At 39.8% G+C, this 19,175-nt stretch overlaps 1 protein-coding gene across 1 annotated transcript in view; it reads left to right on the forward strand.

Annotated features, from left to right (window-relative positions):
* GYPC (glycophorin C (Gerbich blood group)) overlaps positions 1-18,355 on the forward strand; it is a 28,015-nt gene extending 9,660 nt beyond the window's left edge. Inside the window, exons 2-3 of the mRNA XM_010156388.1 lie at positions 15,026-15,076; positions 17,645-18,355. Coding sequence (XP_010154690.1) covers positions 15,026-15,076; positions 17,645-17,841 — 248 coding nt within the window. The 3' untranslated portion in view covers positions 17,842-18,355. The remainder of the gene's footprint in view (positions 1-15,025; positions 15,077-17,644) is intronic.
* Positions 18,356-19,175: the final 820 nt, after the last annotated feature.

Raw genomic sequence — 19,175 nt, forward strand, 5'->3', positions numbered from 1 at the left:
TTTGCATTTCTCTGAACTTTGCTGTTGCTGCTCAGTACAAGATTTCCCCTTCTGGAATCCATTAAAACCTATGAATCTCAGAAAAAGACTCTTCTTCGTCCTCCCACATGCTGTGTGAGATGCTTAATCTTTGCATCCTGAGGACATAATCATTTGTGAACTGGAAACAGAGCATGAGCCAAGCCCTTCTCCTCTTGGGGTACCTCCTCTGATTTCTTTTGCTTGTGATGAATGAAACCTTTCATTTCAACAGCATCTGACTTGGGTCAGAAGGTTCATGACTGACTGGAGCAACAATGGGGCAGCAGAGACAGATGAAACGGTTTAAAATGTGCCATTCCTAAATTCGTAAGGATCAGCTTTAAACACGGGGAGAAAGCAAGAGGAGGTACGCTGCATGACACGGTTCTAAAGATAAAATGCAGCCTGGACCTTTTCCCCCTACTCTTCTCCATGATTTGCATTTCCTTTAAGCAAAAGGTCATGCCTTCTCTCCTGGGCTGCTACAAGCCTTTCCCAGGCAGGATATGTATCCTGTGTCCTGTTTTCTATGAAGGCCAGTAGCAGAGCAGGTAGGAGCACAGCTTGTATGACGCTGCTTCCACTGTGCTGTTTTTAAGTAAGTGACCCGAGTACCGAATTGCTGGGTAAATCTCCCTTCCTTTCAAATGGTGCAGCCCAGCCCCTTGTAGAACCTGGCAGCTGCTGGAGGTGGCCAGAGTGAGAAATAGAAGCTACTCCCTTTGAAGGTCTGGGTGTCTATTTTTGTCAGTTATGAAATTGCAGCAGCCATTGGGAGGGGGTGTGTACATATCCTGTAATTAAAGAATGTGTCTGTGATTCATTCCTCATTCAATGAGGAAAATAAGCTTGGAAACGGGAATATCTAGCACATGCCATCTTCTACCTAAGTGATTTCTTTCACAGCTGACACCTGAGAAGAGGCTCTCAAACCCTAAGGGATCAACCTCTAGGTCATGCCCTCATGCCTGCAGCACACAGCAAGGCCCAGGACTTGTGAGTGACTGCAGGAAGTCTGACAGGAAGGTACTGATAAATATGGGTGTCCAGCTTAGCAATCGATTTTGTTTGCCACTGTTTGGCACATTAAGGTAACAGCTTGTTCTCTGTGGGCATGGGCATCCATATCCCTAAAAGGATGCTTCTCCCACACTTCGAAAATAATACTGAGTGATGGGAAATACAAAATCAGTCCCTTGACAGGCACAAAGCTATGACATGCCAGCTGTGGCCGAGGGCCGTATCACCTCACCAGACTCCCAGAGCACACATGCCTGCCTTTCCCATTCCTCATCCTTGCTGGGATAGTTCAAATCCATCTTCTAGCTGCTGGTATTTGGTACCCATTCTTCCTATCCTTTGTTTCATTGCTGTTGCACAATGAAGCGATGTTGTGGTGTTACCAGAGCTGTCAGTGTATTTTCCTTGGCTCTCACCAGCTGTTTGCTCACATCAATATTAAGAGAAAGACACTTTCTTTCCCAGGGACACTCCCATCTCTTCCCATCTGCTAGGGTATCCGTGACAAATGGCTGCCAAGATAGGTTTGATCCTGATGGTGCTGGGTGTTCTTGCCTACTCAGGACTTAAACACTTTTCCAGCTCTGCCCATGGAAGTGCTGAAGTGGAGCTGATGTGTGTCTGTCTTCCCTGTGAGAGCTGATAGTGGGTGCCTAATGGAGAGGTAAAGCACAAGGCAACCATCTGGGGCTCTGAGACAAGGGAAACTGTTGAGCCAGAGTCAGTATTTCAGCATTTAAAGGGTTGTCTTGTGGTATAAAAGATTTTGCATTTACCACAGTTTCTCATCTGAAATACTTTAACCTTCTGTTTACATCCAGACTCAGCACTTGGCAGGACTAAGCCTTACCTCCCCCTCTTCCCGCTTCTTGAATGAGCTCTTTTAACTTGCAGATGAAGGAATTCAGCCTTGGGATTCAGCATCTCTGAAGGTACAGCTTGTGTCAGGGAGCAAGGCACCCCTCTGCCTTTTTCCCCCAGGTAACCACAGTGGTTCCAAGACCCACGCAGAAATGCGTGTGGACATAACTTTGTCCTTTTGTCCACTCTGACAGCCAGCTGTGCAGCAGGAGCCTGCCCTAGGCACAGTAAAGGCTGTTGCCTGAAGCTATCCATGCGACTCAGCCCAGCACTGGGGTACTGTCATGCCTAGTTCCTGTCTGGGAATACAAGCAGGATAGGGAAAGTCTCTGCCACTCCTTCCCTCCTCATCCAGCTGAGCTCCTACTTGTTGAACAAAAATGTTCAGTAGAAGGCTTCAAGGCTGTAAAGCCAGACTTCTGTGTGTGTCCCTTCAGACTGTCTCCTAAAGGGACTCCCAAGAGCAAAGCAGCTAGAAAGGGAAGGCTTAGAGCTTCTGCCTGTGTGTTTAACTCTCGTGGGGGAAGCAGGGACATGGGGAAAGGCTACCACATCTCATAAAAGTACCTTAGTGGATTTAGAAACACAGACATTCAGGTCCTGTGGAAGAAGAATTAAATTTGACAGACAAGCCCTGTAAGTGGGGGCTGGTTTTTCCTATTCCATCTATGTAGACAGAACCCAAAAATACAAAAGTGATGTGGGTTTTACTCCCCTCTGACTTGTAACAGATACATACTTGTGTCCAAGCTTTGCCCTGACGTGAAGTACAGCACAGCTCCCCCTGAAATAAACTGCAGCTCACACATATCTCAGGGTGGAACTTGGCTCTTAAACAAAGTTTAATGGGAGTCTGCTCTGGCTGAACTCTACTTATGACTTCATATTTTCCAGGGCTGTGCTAGCTCTGCTGGTTTGTTCATTTTTTTTTTTTCCCCTCATTCTCTTTATACTAATAGGTGTTTCAGTGGGATAACTTGACCTTATGATACTGTTCCAAAGCAGACTTCTCTGGAGGCAATGATAAATAGTTTGGGTATGTTATGAAAAGGGTTTAAGAAATCTGCAGGCTCTCTCATGACTGCTTGAGAAGGCAGATTTTTGCAGTCTGTTAGGCATCATCAGCTGTTGAATTAAACTAGGAAGTTGGAAAACAGAGAGGATGGATAAAGGCTATATATGATGATCTTGATAATGAATCCTTGGTTGTATCATGTTTCTAACAGTCACAAAAAATAGTGTTTTTAAAAGCTTTCATCATTGGCCCAACTGAGCAGTTGGAACGCATGGGAGATCTGCCAGCAACTTCAAAGGGAAAAGAAGCAGTTTAACAGAGAGAGCTTTTGCCAATCCCACTTTATATGTGTACCACTCGGTATTGCACTTTGTGTGTTGGAACAGTGCCCTGCTTTGATACAAGTGTAAATGGGACAGCAGTGACTGCTGCTGCTGGGCTGCAGAGGGTGACTGCTGCTGATTCAGCTGTGGAAGAGCAGCATGCCTCCAGGCAGGGAGTGAGGTACAGAGTAACAGCTCTGCCCTAGGGTCCCTGTTTTGATAGCTGAGAGGGGCCTTACTTCTTAGTGCGTTCCAGCATATTCTTGCACAGGAAATACCAAGCCAAACTTTTTCCATGGCCTTCCAGAGCTGTGAAAATGTGGTTTTCTGTTCTGTTCAAAGCAATCTCTTGAGGAAATGTCAGGCTTTATCTAGTTTTTTTCCACTTATGCTTCTCTTCTGGGGGACTTGTTTTTCCTGAGTGCAAATTTATAATGGATTTCATCCACCCAACAGAGCTTTTCTGCTTTTTGCTTTCTTTGTCTGCACCTAGCAAACCCCGCCCTGTTATCAGATCAATGGACAGTCAGACTACATGGTGACTTGGATCAGTTTGCCAATAAGTAAATATCCCCCAACCCCTTCCCTTTGGTGAGCTGGTTTTCTGCTAGATCAGCTTGAAAGGAAAAAGGTTAGGAACAAGAATGCCCTTTTCTGCTGGAATGTAGCAGCCAGCTCAAACCACAACAATTCACTTTCAGATTCCCTGAATGTATATTTCATACATTTAGGAAAGGAACAGCCCACAGGCTTTACAGTAACTCAAAAATATGTTGATCAGAGAAGTGCATAACAAGCATTTGTTGCTATTGAAATGTACTAGACCATATTTCTTTGCTTAATGACACACATTAATCCTCCATTGAAATTGCCAGGGCTGTCCAAGCCGAATCTGGCTTTCAAGGTTTCAAATATAGTCCTAACTAAAAAAAATGTAGCATTCTGACCAAAAAAGGAAGTAAAACAATCTCAGAAATGTCCTTTTGTTTTTTAATTTGCTATTTAAACCAGTAAGGGCATCATCTACAAGCTTTAAAATGGTCACAAAAACATGGTATTTTTAAATTGGTGACCCAAATATGAATATTGTCCAAGTACCCAATACTAGTTCCATTTTCAGTCCAGTTTCCTAATGAAATGAGTCTTATGTGTTCCTGCTATCTGTCTGCTTAATCATCTGCTCATCCATCTGTCAATTCTCATCAAGAACCTTTGGATCCACTGACCGGTTTTAACCAAATTTGAAAGAGAAGCGAAACCTCAGAAATTATTATCATTTTCCACGTAGTATGAAAGTCAACATTTGTCTACAGAGAGCCCTTCAAGTGAGCAGTAACACAAAAAAGACTCCTTATTAGGAGACTAAAATAAATGGAGTTCTTTTCAAGTTAGGAATGTAGTAACATCAAATTTTGGCATAAGATTGCTTCTGTAAACACGACTGCAACCTAACAAACAAAATCAGACTGTAAGACACTATTTAGGGATGTCTGGAAGAGCTCCAGGCCTTCTGACCAGTGCATGTTCAAAGGTGTGCAAAAAAATCTCTGACTACCTTATAGAAAGGCTAAGCCCTCAGCACAGGCTTTGGGAAGGGATGGTTAAACAATGCTGACAGTAGTCGTTGGGATTTACTTTCCCTAATTATAGACTCCAAAAAATAGGCTTCTAATCTAAGCTAGACTTCTAGGTTTGCTGCTAGGTTGATGGGAAGAAAAATTCCCATGCAATCCCCCAGGATTCCTTACACCTCTGTTGTAGCTGAATGGATCTCCTTGTAAGGTGTGTCAGAACAGAGCAGAACAGATCAAGATAGTTGGAATTAGAAGGGGCCTACAGCAATCATCTCATCCAACTGCCAACTAGAGTCCTCTCTGCAGCACCTGTGGAGACAGTTTAGATCACATAAACTACTTTCCAGTAGTCAAACATCTTGCCAGACTGGTTATTATCTTTCCACCTATATGGTACATTATATGGAGAGAGTAACATTAGTAATGAGTTGTTAATGAATCTCACAACAATATACATTGATGAAAAAAATTCAGTATATGTCTTCAATGAAGGTTTTTTCATGCTCAGTTCTGTTAATGCATTCAATATGCTATTTGTCAAATAACACCAGACAACTGTCCAAAAATAATAGACAAGAGAGACTTTTTTCTTTTTTTCCCCCCTCTTTTTAACAATTATTGCACAATCTGTCTAGAATGGCTCAGATGAATGATAGACAGTAAAGAAGTTTTGCTAAAATTACTTAACTTAATTCAGACAGCTTGGACTGATATGTAAATGCTTTTCAGATAATAAAATGGGCTTTGTCTTTTTAAATGGAGCAGATATGCAAAAGAAATCTGCATATTCATTGCAGAATCCTTGGAAAATAAGAAATGTTGTTGCCCTGAGCTACTATTTGCCTTGCAAGTTTCTAAGGTGTTTCAATATGGTTTATTTTCTTTGTTTAATATGCTCAGTATTTAAAGCATTTGGAAGATTTCTTCCACTACAGATATCTCCATTAATAATATTAACCTCGTCAGTGCTCCGGGAAAGATCTCTGTGTCCCTGAAGAGCATATGCTAAACATCCTGACATTTCCACTTGCAGTGCTTAGTAGACAGTGCCTTAGGCAAGCACTAGTGTATGAGCTGGATGTAGCTGAATACAATTCATATCAAATAAGCTAGGGGATGGAGCACAGCTCCTGTTTCCAAGAATTGTCACCTGTCGGACTGCTTTGCTGTAAAATATTGGTAGTGGAAATGAGAAATAAATGAAGAAACCTGCCCATGTTGTGAAAATGATTATACTTTTCTAAGGATAGTAACCTGGCATGACATTCTTTGAATTGTCAGGATAATATCTTTGTGCATAGCTGCAGGCTTTCACCAGGTTCCAGGTGATTTCTAGATGACATCACCAGTAATTTGATCATATCACCTGTAATTTAAGCACAAGGTCAAGCTTTTTCATGTCAAAATGAGAAATAGACATTTATCAGCCTTAATAGTATAATGTCCATGTTTCTTTCCTTGCATGTCAGTGTTCATTAAAACAAGTTTTCTGCCAGCAACAGAAGCAATGAAACACTCCTGCTTTTGGATTGATGTCTCTGGCCCCTAAATCACACCCCAAAAATACACTAGCTCCCTCCCACAGCAGCTCCCCATGGAGAGGGGAAACACCTTGCTGCAGCTCCTCTGGATCTATGTGCATGCTGACTGGAAAGCACGTGGTGACTGGAGAACCAGCTGCTTCTGAACAGAGCTTAAATCTGCTGAGTCCTCACTGCCTTTCCTACAGTTTTCATGAAAATTGAGGCAAAGTGCTTATCTTTGCCTGTGCTTCCTTTAAAAGCAGTTGGATAATGGAGTCAAAACTTGTAAAGGTTACAAGGACAGTTAGGCACACCAGCAGGCACAGAGAAAATCAGTACAAAAATGCTGCCAAATATATTTGATGGAAATATTTCAAATACTAACAAACATTTCAGTCTGTCTTAGTTAGGGAGATTACTGATTTAACTAACGTTTGTCTTGAATAGTGCCACATCCATAAAAAGGGTATGTTTCAACTGTAAACTAAAACCTAATCTTAAGAAGTTATTAAAGTCATAAAATCAAGCACAGCAACATTAAGAAGCACAGAGATGACCTTATCCTCTGATGACACAGTCAAAAGGCCTGAGAGTCAGGACTAAGGCTGGCAGACCTGGTAGGTACAAATTGAAAGCACATCTTGGTAAATAATTACAAGCAGTTTATCAGTTAAATTGTCTTACTACATCATGTAACTATTTACGCAAGCAATTGGGAAGAAATTATCATACCGCCCAAGACCTGTCGGCCTCTGACTTTCCACTGAAAGGTTCTGGCTCAAATTTTTATACTTATGTTTCTAGCATACAAAATTTAAGCCAGCAAGGTGTGCTTTTTTCATACACTGTTTCTCAAGAATTACAAGTTAAGTATCTGTTATCAGTTGTCAGATGAGCTTTTGCTACACCCATAGTCAGCTCCTTTGATTACCTATGATCATTTGCAACATTTACAATGGTTAATCAATTAAGCCAGTGACTCCTTGCCATTCATCTTTGATCTCAGTGAATGAGCAAATGGCTGTTTTGTTCCCAAAACATGACTAGAGCTTGGAATTGTTGACTTCGGAGGAAAGTCAGGCAAAAATTATGTGGCAGATTTGCTGGATATTTAGTGTTTCTTTCAAAACCTTCATGATTAAAATGCCCTCTTAAGGAGAACTCTGTTCAGATGAAGAGGGGTGAGGTGGGAGGAAAGGGACACATGCAGGAAAACATCCTGATCGTGGACTGTACCTTATAGATTGATTCATAGCCCACTTGTCACTCCTTCTCTGATGAAGCAATACCAGGTCAATTTAGCTTCCCCACCAAGCTGCTGTACATTTGGAACATGAATTGACTTTGGTGGTTGTAGAGGAAAAATCTAAATGCTGGCCTGGTTACTTAACATATTTCCATGGAAAAGTAAGGAACTTTTTGCAGTGATATGACTGAAAACATGAGGCAGACAAAACAGGACACAACCTCCAACCATGTGCAGCATTTTTTTAAAAGTATTAGACCGTCTTCCAGATCCACACACTTCATGCACCCTTTCTGATAAGAAAGGCAGCGTTTGGTCTTTGGACATCAAGCAGCTTTCCCATAGGAGCACAGCAAAAACCAGCCACTATACGTGAGCAGCAAGACCACCATTGGGTGGACCTTGGCAGGTTCCCATCTCCCATCTCTAAGGCAAGATTTCTATAGCATCCATTTCTGAGCTTCATTATCTGCTTGCTAAGGAGCTCCAGTGCCAGGGATAGCTTCTTTCTTTAACACCTCCTCTGCTCTGGGTTTCTTCTGCTGACCCTGAAACCTTCTCATCCTTTCTGATTCTATAAGCAGCAGGCAGATCTACCTGAATTTGCCTCTCAGTTTTTTACTGTATATATGCATCAATGTAAATGCATGGGAAACATCAAGTATCTGTTACCAGAGGGGACATGGGCCTACAATAAGTTCTCTCGAGTACTGTGCTGTATGGGAGCTTTAAGGTTGTAACATTTATAGTACTTCCAAGGGGGATTGTCATTTTAATGCTCTTACTGGATGCACTTTGCTTAATTGCTGCCAGAATTGGTGGTTGGTATTCAGCCACCCTGAGCGAAGGAGCGAAAGTACTTTAATGTGTGTCTCTAGTAAGTGCAAATAAAAAGTAAAAAAAAAAAAAGAAAGAGTACGCACTTCAAAGTAAATGAGGAATTTGGGGGGTGTGGGGAGCTGTTGGCTCTTTTGGGGGATAAACAGAAAAGATTACCTGACCAAATCTGTGGGTCTTTTAGATTATGTAACCCATTAAAACATTATTTTCTTCTTTTTTTTTTATTTTGTTACTTAAATTTTCTTATTTTAAAATACAGAATATCTGTTCAGTTTAAAAAAATACTTATTATTTTTCATCTAAAATACTTTCCCAGATTTCATGAACATTTTCTCTTTGTCCCTCTTATCATTAAGGGATATCATATGATTATTTTTTGACAAGCTGACTTCTAGTGTTTCTCTCCACCCTGATCTTCCCCAAGACCTAAGTACAATTCAGCTTCACAAAGGAAGGAGAAACTATATTACTGAAGCCATTACTTCCTGAAACATTGGAAAACATATTTTCTCTTATTTACTTCATAACATTTCAGAATGGCACAAAAATACTTTGCTGACACTATATACCAGAATCAAATAAGAACGGTTAATATTATGTAGCAATCCTTACCTAATTAAACTAATTTGATAATGTCTTTTTATCCTCACTGTTTTACAACACGTGAAAGTCTTGAACAGACCTTTATTTTAATTGAATGAGACTGGATTTTTTCTTCTAAGAATTAATGACAAAGTACTTTCTAGTTAGGATAGTAAGAGGATTGGGTCCAATGCATTTAAATTTTTCAGATATTTTTAATCTGCATCATTTACCTTACATTTGGAGCACAATCTATTTACTTGCCCAAAAGATCATGTGGTTGTTATTGTTCTATGTCACCATTTTTGTCCCTATAATAATTTAGTATATAAATGGAAGCCAAATTATTCTGTCTCTTTTCCAGATTGACAGATGAGAAACTGTTCCTTAATTTTGAAAGAACAGCCTTGATGTGTTTCATTATCTAATGGGAGATGGTGATGGCTTTTTCAGCAGAATGTGTCAAATTGATGGGTTCAGGCTGATGACCCTTCGGGATAAGAGATGCCAGCTCTGGCAGGGCACTGTACACTTGCTGGCAAATATTAAAATAGGTAATGACATTATTTTTTTTTAATCCAGAAAGGTCTCAGTGCAATGCATCCGATATCGTAACACAGGCCAGAGAGCAGCTTGAGCAATTAACATATTTTCAACATGAAGTTTTCAGAAGTTGGTTCGACTCATTTTTACACATGCAGCTGCAGTGAACCAGTTCTAACTATAGCTTGTAAATTAAATCGGTGTGCTAAGGTTAATAGATTAATGATTTTCTCATGAATGCAATGTGTTGGCAAGGCACAAACATAAACCAAAGGGCAAGAAGGACATACCACAGTTGCATAAACTATGGAGATGTTAAGACTTCATTAGTTCTTCCATACTAAATGTGTGGTAAGAAACGTCTTGCATCAGTGATAACAATAGGGACACATAAAGACCTGCTTTTACAGTTGAGAGTAATGATGACTGCAGAAGAGGATACAAAGAACAAAATGAGTACCTGGGAAAGGAACAGTTATTCTAAAGAGATTTTTATATCCATAATACTAAAATTTTAAAAATGCAAAAATTATAATAAAGGTTTTTAATAGTTGCAAAGCTACCTGGTAGACTCTGTATATTCCTCAGTACTTTCAGAAGTTTATATTTTTTTACTGAAACCAATCAAATACCTTACTATCATCTTCAGAGGAAGCAATTAGATCTGTGATGAGTGTTTTTGAAACCCCACCTAAATACTTTATATAAAAAGGCAGGCTTCCTTCCTAAACATAAGGTAAAATTAGTCTGGAATGTTGTCTTAGGTCAATTGATAAACCCAAAAATAGATGTTAATTTACAAGACTGGGTATTACTGAGTAAACTGTATTTCATTAGTCTCCAGTTTTACTTAAACTCTCCTTCAAAAGTAGGAATGTATGAAAGAACAATCAAAATAGAGGCAAAGTCCTCTCTGAATTCCATTTATATCTGGCCTGAATTATGAACTGGATGTTATTCAGTTGAACATCTCCCTTGTTTACTGGAAGTGCACAGATAGTACTAATGTTTAAAATAAAAACATTAAACATTTAATAGTTAAATTCTAAAGACACATTTCAGACTTCTTAGACACCACGTCCTGCAACAACACAGTCAGTGTTTGGGATGGTTCTATAAAGCACATCCAAGTATATACCAGATAAGTTTGGATTGTTCCTCACCTGGAAAACTCTCACTAGCAGCAGTGGTTTTCATAATGTGGTTGGGTGAGCTGATTAAAGATGAAATCTTAGTGCGTTTCCTGGTCTGCACGCCTAGGAAACCTAAGAAAGAAATGACTGCCCTAAGGAGCTCAGCTCGTCATTCACAGGGACTGAATGAATTTCGAACACTCCTTATGCAATGAACAGGCACATCAAGGGAGAAAACGGGTTGCCCAAGAAAGTACTTAGAGACCTACTTGAGTGTAATTTAGCAGATGAGGCTTTTTCTGAGATTGAAACCACAAGCAGGCAGCAATGGAACATCATGATAAGAGGTGGCTTAGGTTGCTAAGAATGGAAAACAAAAGGCTGTGGGGAGAGAAATCCTGAAAGGCAGGGGCGGGAGCAGGAGCACCATTGCCTGACTAGTGCTGAGTGGCTTTGAAAGCTGTGTTGTAAGAGCTGCTTATCACACATAAATATCTGTATACTCTCTCAGCTTGACTCACCCACTCCAAAAGAGCAGTATCAACCACAGCTACAAGGAAATCATGACATGAGCTGTAGTCTCAGGCTTTTCTTTCTATATTCAACAGTAGTTAGCAGTAAGCACTTGTTCAGCTTTAGTTCCAAGCTTTATCTTGGGAAATGAGCAAGACACTGAGAAGTTTGGGGTAAGGTCTATGTTATTGCATCAAATTGCCTTTGTGGATTACACTGCAGAGATTTGGTAGTTCAAACCAGCAGATTAGATCTATCCTGTAGGACGATTTCCATGCATTCATATCAGATGTGCCAAATGAGGATTGCTTTGCAGGCACAGTTTTCCTTTCGTGCCACTTTCATGTATATACCCATAACAAGCAAACATGTAGGCACTTAAATTGATAATTACAGTGCTGACTGGAAAACCACTAAGGTGCGAGTACTTGATTTTTTTCTGGAAACTCCTTTAGCAGGTGAAAACAATGCCTGGAAAGCTAGAAAGTGTGAACCTCTGCAAGTTTATCCCATGTGTCACTGACAGTAGCCATAGAAACATATTAAGGTATTGTTTTCTGCAAATAGCAGGATCTAAAATCTGTGCTTTCTATGCTGGATGGGAGAAACTACTCTGGGAACTAGTACTTCTCTTCCCATCACCATATAAGTTGAATGGCTTGTCAGTTTGCATGCCTTAACATAGTTAAGCTTCTAAAGTAGCTCACTGGTAAGTCTTGCAACTTTATCAGAATTCTTATAATACTTTATGTGTTCCTCAAAGACCTATTTCAGAGTGAACACAAAATCATATAAAAACTTACGTTATCATCCACAAAGTGCATTTTGTCTTTGGTATTGTAGGGCAGGACTGGAAAGTAGGTCTTGAATGAAGCTCAAGTATGAAAAAAGGGCAAATTAAAAAAAAAAAAGTTTTAAATTATTTTAAAGCCAGTGTCATAATTTTTGAGCAGAAATTGACTTATGGCTTTTAGTGGTTCAGATTTGTAATTCAAAGGACAAAAGAAACCATTACAACTGCCAGGAGAAATGCAGAGCAAAACAAGGACTATGCTGAACCTCAAACAAACATTTTCACTGTTGGACCTGCCTACTTCAAATAAGTGCTCCTCAGCCAGAATTAAATGGGATCTGTTTAAACTAGAAAAAACCTGTCAAGATTAAGAAAAGTCAAGTTGTATTGGAAAATCTCACCTGGAGGAGATGGTTTAACAAATTTACCAACAAATTGAGCAGGAAAAGCTCACCACTGGCTACATTAGCATAAATGTTAGTTGTACTGGCTTTTCACCTTTAAAGAGCAAAGCCAGAGAGCTGCTTGCAGTATTTAAGTCAAGAATATTCCTGGGGCGTGCAGAGGCTGCTGCCTTCTCAGCATGACTTGATTGATGGGAATGAGACAGGTAGCAATTGTCGTTCTATTGCAAAATTCCTTATCTGTAAGTTTATGGGCAGAACTGGGATTTGATGAATTTCAGGTCATGGCACAAAGGCAATTCTCTCTCTTCATTCTGGCTTTTAGACACATAGTTTTCATCAACAAGCAATTTGATTTGTATGTTCTGTTCTTGATTTAGCCAACTCAATCTGATGGCCAGAGATTTTCTGAAAAACAAGTTTTCCCACAATCTTTTGATTTCTGTGTGTCATGGTAACCAATGGCACTAAATAACAACACTGTCTAAAAACTTTAGGGACCAGATTGTAGCTATGGACAAGGGCCAGTATAACAAGAAGAGGAAGTGTTGCAAGGATAATTTAGCCGCATGTAGCACAAAAGATGTCCTTGAAACAAAGGAAAAGAACCAAAACAGGTGTAATGACAGTTAGTGAAACACAGACCTCTGAGTGCTCTGCGTGTGAAGAACAGAATAAAGGTACCAGAAGGCAAAAGCCTAGAGCCATTGCTTAGCTAAAATTTCCTCTGATACGCTGGATATCTTCTGCCTCAGAAAGGGAACATCCAGTCCTGCAGTACTGCAGTTTATTTATCACATAGACTGAGCTGAAGTTAAAGAGAACATGCTGAGGTTCCTGGCCAAGCATGGACTCCTGTCTGGACAGTGGCTGTTGTTTCACCCCAGCTCTGGGAAGACAGCCTCTTTGCATGAGCACATGCCTTGCATTTTCCTCAGTCATGTTTTGTGGAGGGTGATACTGCGTGAGTCTTGACTGACACTGATACCTTTCTCTCTGCCTAGCAATATTATGGTATTTCCATGAATCACATAGCTACTTTTGGACAAAGTGAAACTTCAGAGTCTGTGAGACAAGCGCTGAGGGTCTCAGTCTCTCCCCTCCATCACTCTTGATCCAAAACCAATCTAGGAAGCAGACCCTGGAAACTGCTGGACATTAGTGGTAGCTGCAGTGTCGTGGCACTCTGGACAAAGCAGCAAAAGGCCAGATGGGAGGACAGTATGCACTTTCAGTGGTCAAAAGTTGACTCACAAAGAAGCCAAACTCTCGTGCTTGAAATAAGATGGGAACTGTGGTAAGAAAGCCACATCACGGTTTTAGCTGGTTACTGAACAGCACAGCATCGTCAGCTTAACAAATCAGTACTGACTACACAATAGCTCAAGATGGAACCAGCATTATTCTGAAAACTTAGAAAGTACAGTATGGAAATGGAAAGTTTTCTGCAAAGAGATGATACTGTAATCCATTATCAAATAACACTGTGGTGGCAAGTACTAGAGATAAGGCACCTGCTTGTTATCTGAATCTGAGAGGCACCTGGGAACGACAGGAAAGAGCAGAGAGTTACTCGCATACCTTTTTATAATTAAAGGGATAATGATTTGATCTGGAATTAATGTTTGGAAGCAAGCTGTGTGGCTAGGGAAGCACTTTAGAATTCACACCTTCAAGTATTTGATTACTGCAGAAGAGCCTGCTTTTTGGCATGCAGCGTATATTTGGTGTATAAAGTAATACAGAACAGTTTGACCTTGAAGCAATTAATCTCTTCTGAGGCACACGGGTTTTGAATGGACGTAGGCATAATTAGAGTTTTTAAATTACACAAGGCGTGCTCAATCTTTCCATCAGTGTATAGCTGGAAGAAAATATGGTAAGCACCTCTGGGGGAGAGGAAAGTACTCCTACATCCCAGAAAAAGCATTTCCTATGTTTGGGAAGAGGTGGATCCTTTGAATCTCAGCTCTCCTCCATTTACTACAATTTGATATAACAGACGGGACATGAATAGGGGGAAAAGCTGCTGGTAGTGTCTTACCGTTGCATCACCTATCACAGATACACTGTATTTTATACTACACACATAACAGTCTTGCCTTGATTCCAAATGTAGGTTTAAAAGAAAACAAATGCTGAGATTAAAAACAGGATATTGCAGATAAACAAATACTAATTTGAATCAATAGTGACAGATTAATTTGCATCAAATCAAGATCCAAACCATACTGTGAAGACCCATAAATGGGAAAATAAATAGGCACCAAAATTTTTCCCCAGAATTACCTTTCTGAGAGTAATCACAGTACGTAAATGCTCTTAGTTTAATCATTCACCGGAGGATGTTACAGGTAAGTGCTCATAATAAACAGAAGGTGTTTCCCCGAGGGCCATGATAGTTTGCATAATGTGCTAGCTATTTATTTTCCAGTGTTATGGTGACAAAACTGTTACAGTACAGCTAACTCTAATGAGAAGTTTCATAAATGTCTTTTGCTAACAAGAGATCTTGTTTAAGTTCTGAGTTTCAGAGGTTAAAATAATACAGCACCACCAGTACAGTCACTGCTGTTACATGTGATCTATTCCTTTTTCTTTAATTAACTTTTGTATGTTCTAATCTATTTATAGATGAAGACATCGAGAGCCCCACAGCTGGAACAGATGTTGCTGTTATTGGAGGTAAGTAGCAGACCGTACCAAGCAGCACCATTAGAATTAAAACAGCGGGTTGGTTGATTTCTTACATTTTGCAAAACCCCTACTTTGCTGACAAGACAACAGGAGTGGCACAATTAGAGTTAATTAGGCCAGTGGGAAATCTGCTCCCAGAGGGGCTATTGGCAAGATAACGAGATGAGATAATGAGCATAAACCATGTAGTGAACAGTACCACCCCCATCAATGCCTCATTTTAGGACAAAATACCTAACAGACCAGCAGCAAAGTCAACTCTAATAGTCTTCATTATTCACTGGGCCAATATTGTAATTTAATACAGAATTGGTATAACACCTTTGATTTGAGCTATGCTAGCTCATACCAGCTGACCCTTTCTTTTTTACAGAATAGACCACAGTGCATTTCCTGGTGTTCTATTAAAGCTCTCTCATGCATTCAAACTAAATACAGTTGTCAGAATAAATGAGCATAGCTATGTTCACGGAGAGAACCTGTCTTTTTATTTTTATTGTGTTTGTTCATTTCCATGCTAACGCACTAATTTCAGTCATTCACAAGGGGGTATACCAATCATTAGTGCAAATTGGTGAGGTTCTGCTATATTTCCCTCAGGTCCCATCTCCTGTAACTTTAATTTCAGCTTTCTATGAACAAGTAGCAGGTAAATTGATTTGTACTTAGTCCCTTAGGCTTATTAATATTGTGCTACATCCAAAGCCTATTAAAGTCTCATGTATCAAGGGATACCAGTGAGGTCCTAAAAATTTATGAAGCCCCCACTGCAACTATGATATTATTGTAAACCTGAAGTTCTTTGTATAAACAATTTCATTTCTGTTAGCAGTAACTTCACTTTCCAGAACCAGGCACCATAAAATCTTCAGGATATCATTGCAAGCATATTTTTTTAAGACAGAGTTATTATTTTTATTTACCCTGCTAATATTCTGTCCATTCCCTTGTCTTCATGCCAATAGGGTATCCTCACTCAGTTTACTGATTCTGATAAATCTAAAGCTTTGGAGATACCCACTCTTTTAGCAGTAACTTCACTTTCCAGAACCAGGCACCATAAAATCTTCAGGATATCATTGCAAGCATATTTTTTTAAGACAGAGTTATTATTTTTATTTACCCTGCTAATATTCTGTCCATTCCCTTGTCTTCATGCCAATAGGGTATCCTCACTCAGTTTACTGATTCTGATAAATCTAAAGCTTTGGAGATACCCACTCTTTTCACAGAAGAGAGATAGTGTCTGCATACCCCTCATTGTCTCTGCAAAATTGTAGGCATTTCCAGGGAGTGATTGATCTGACCAAACGTAGGAACTCAGTCCTAGAAAAGGAATCACACACACACACTGTCCACTGACGGTAGAGGAAGCCCAAGGGGAGTAACTCAGATGGAGCCTCCTGAACTGTAGAAGCCTACAATGAGGCAGATGAATGCCTACCTATTGCATCCTCTCAGCAGCCTCATACTCCACATATGGGATTTTCCTAGGAGTGCCTGTTCTGGTGCTTTTTAATATATATTTCTTTAATGCTTCATTTAATCCTGAAATCATGTAAATATATAATCAGCTCATTATTATGTACTTGTACAGAATCACAGCTAAAGAGTTTATAAGCCCATCCCAGCTGTATTAAAAAAAAAAAAAATCACACACATTAAATAAACTTCAAAATACTTCACTTATTTTCAATTTTCTTATCTGAACAACTTCATCTGGAGGGAGGGGAATACAGATTGTAATTTTTTAACAATGGACTCTCTTTATGGACTTCCACCTTTAACAGCAGAAAAGGAGAAAACAGAAAGGGCTCTGGCAAGCGAGGACAGTGTTCTCTGCACAACCACCCCTGGAACTTGACTTTCCTTCACTAGGAGTGCTTCCATCCACTCTTTAGTCCTAAGCACATTTGGGTTACCTGTGGAAATTTTTGTCCAGTTAGCACAGTGCTAGTAAATTAGCCTTAGTCTGGGAGACACGAAAGATCTACCCAGAATCCCTTCCTCCTCGCAGGTGTCATTTCCACTTTCATTACAATCAGACTTTCTTAATTAGTGCAGAGTATGAAGTGGCAACTGGCAAATACAGAACAGTACTGCAGTCATATGGCTCCTACTATTTGCTGAATGTCTCCTAAGAAATACTGAGCCCTGCACTCCTGAAATTGAGTATGCTCATGGAGGCAGGGTCGTGTTGCGTGCAAACTCCCCTGGGTATATGGTATCAAAAGGACGTGAAAGAAACCTTGGTTTCCCTTGATGTTATTTGTCCTCATTTTTTAATGAACTTTTAGCTTCAATGGGTTCAACCAAATCAAGCCATTGATTTGAAAGAAAGTTAATGAGACTTTGACCTGTGCCATTCCTGCAGTATCTATATCCTGTCTTGTTTTTTGCAGTGTCAGACTTTGTTCTGACCCTGGTTGCTGCAACATCTGAATATCTTAAAATACACAGACTTTTTCCTAAGTAATTCAAGTCATGATACCCGGCAGTGAGATACTGCTTGTATTTTATTACTGACAATACATTTAACTGGTCTCTTTCCTCTAGGTGTGATTGCTGCAGTGGTATTTGTCCTCATTTGCCTGCTGGTGGTGATGGTCCGGTACATGTACAGGCATAAGGGCACCTACCACACCAATGAGGCAAAAGGAACTGAGTTTGCTGAAAGTGCAGACGCCGCTTTGAAAAATGACCCCGCTCTCCAAGAAGCAGTGGATGAGAGCAAAAAGGAATATTTCATCTGAGAGGCAAGGATTTCCATGGAGACTTCCCCAAGGGAATCAATCAGAAATGCTACATCAACAGAAGTGCTAAGAGATGGATAATATGAGGATACAGGCATGCATCCTAATTGAAAAGTATCTCTTTACTTTTTTTGTCACTGGGCTGTTTCTTTTCCTCTACCGGTGAAGAACTAAATGCCAGATACTTGCCTGTTGATTTTATTAGCAACACAGCTGGTCACAGTTGAAATCAATATCAGATAAGAAGAAACAAAACCTCAGTATGAGTGATACACCAAAACCAGATAAAGATAGCAAATGTCAAGTCTTGACATTTGGTGAAAATAGCAGATGCAATGGAAAACATCCTCTCAGAGTTAATGATGCATCCTATGCTGATATGATACTGAATTACCTGAAACTAAATTTCAAACAGTCACAGAACAAACATTAAACTAGATAAAGCTGATGTAGCTGGGAGGGGGAAAGCTTTGTAGCCCGGATATTTCCCCCGTTCCCTTAAATGTGCAATTTTGCTGGCACAGGGGAGTCTGTTTTGTGATTTAGATTGGGATTTTTTTTAATTTTAGAGATTTAAAATTCAAAGACACTTCAAAGAAATAAAACTGTTTGAAAACACGGAAAATTAAGAATGAAGGATTTATTTCTAGCTTGCTCTGCATGGCAGCCTGAGAACTGCAAAACATTGGAATTTACAATGTAGTATATAATAGTCAGTAGACTTACAAATATGATTCCAGTTAGTTTGTAGGTTCACTGCATGCATGCATAAATAGATATTAAAAGGTAAAGCATCTTGGTTTGAGCAGGCCTTTTGAAACAACAGAGCTCAGCTAGATTTTTTCATGTAAGATATTTCTGCCTGAGTATTTATTTATTTATTTATTTTGCATTGGAAAATTCTCTTGAACACCCACCAGCAGGATTTTGGATTTTTGCAGGGAGAGGAATTCACTTCTGGTGCAGATACTGATAAATCTTTTACAAAAGCAACCATAAGACTGCCACTATAACGAAGCTTATTCATCTGCATCCCACTGGCTTATACTGATGTCTCCCTTTGTATGGCCTCTGTACATCCTTTGTGTTGTGCTAAGAGAATTACACTGACCATCAATGCTTTATTATAAATAAATAAATAGATTAGTCATTGTGGGTGACATGAAAAGATCTTATTCCTCACCTAAGAATTGATGATGATGATTTTCTTTACCCTAGTAAGTTGACTTCCTAATTGAAGCCCACAGTAAGCTCCAGAAACAGGGTAATTTTTCTCTGCATCTGCTCATCCCCAGTTGCCATGATGCCGTGGACTGCTGAAAACAGAGAGAAAT

Source organism: Eurypyga helias, unplaced genomic scaffold, assembly GCF_000690775.1.
Source record: "Eurypyga helias isolate BGI_N326 unplaced genomic scaffold, ASM69077v1 scaffold4030, whole genome shotgun sequence".
Classification (NCBI taxonomy): Eukaryota; Metazoa; Chordata; class Aves; order Eurypygiformes; family Eurypygidae; genus Eurypyga; species Eurypyga helias.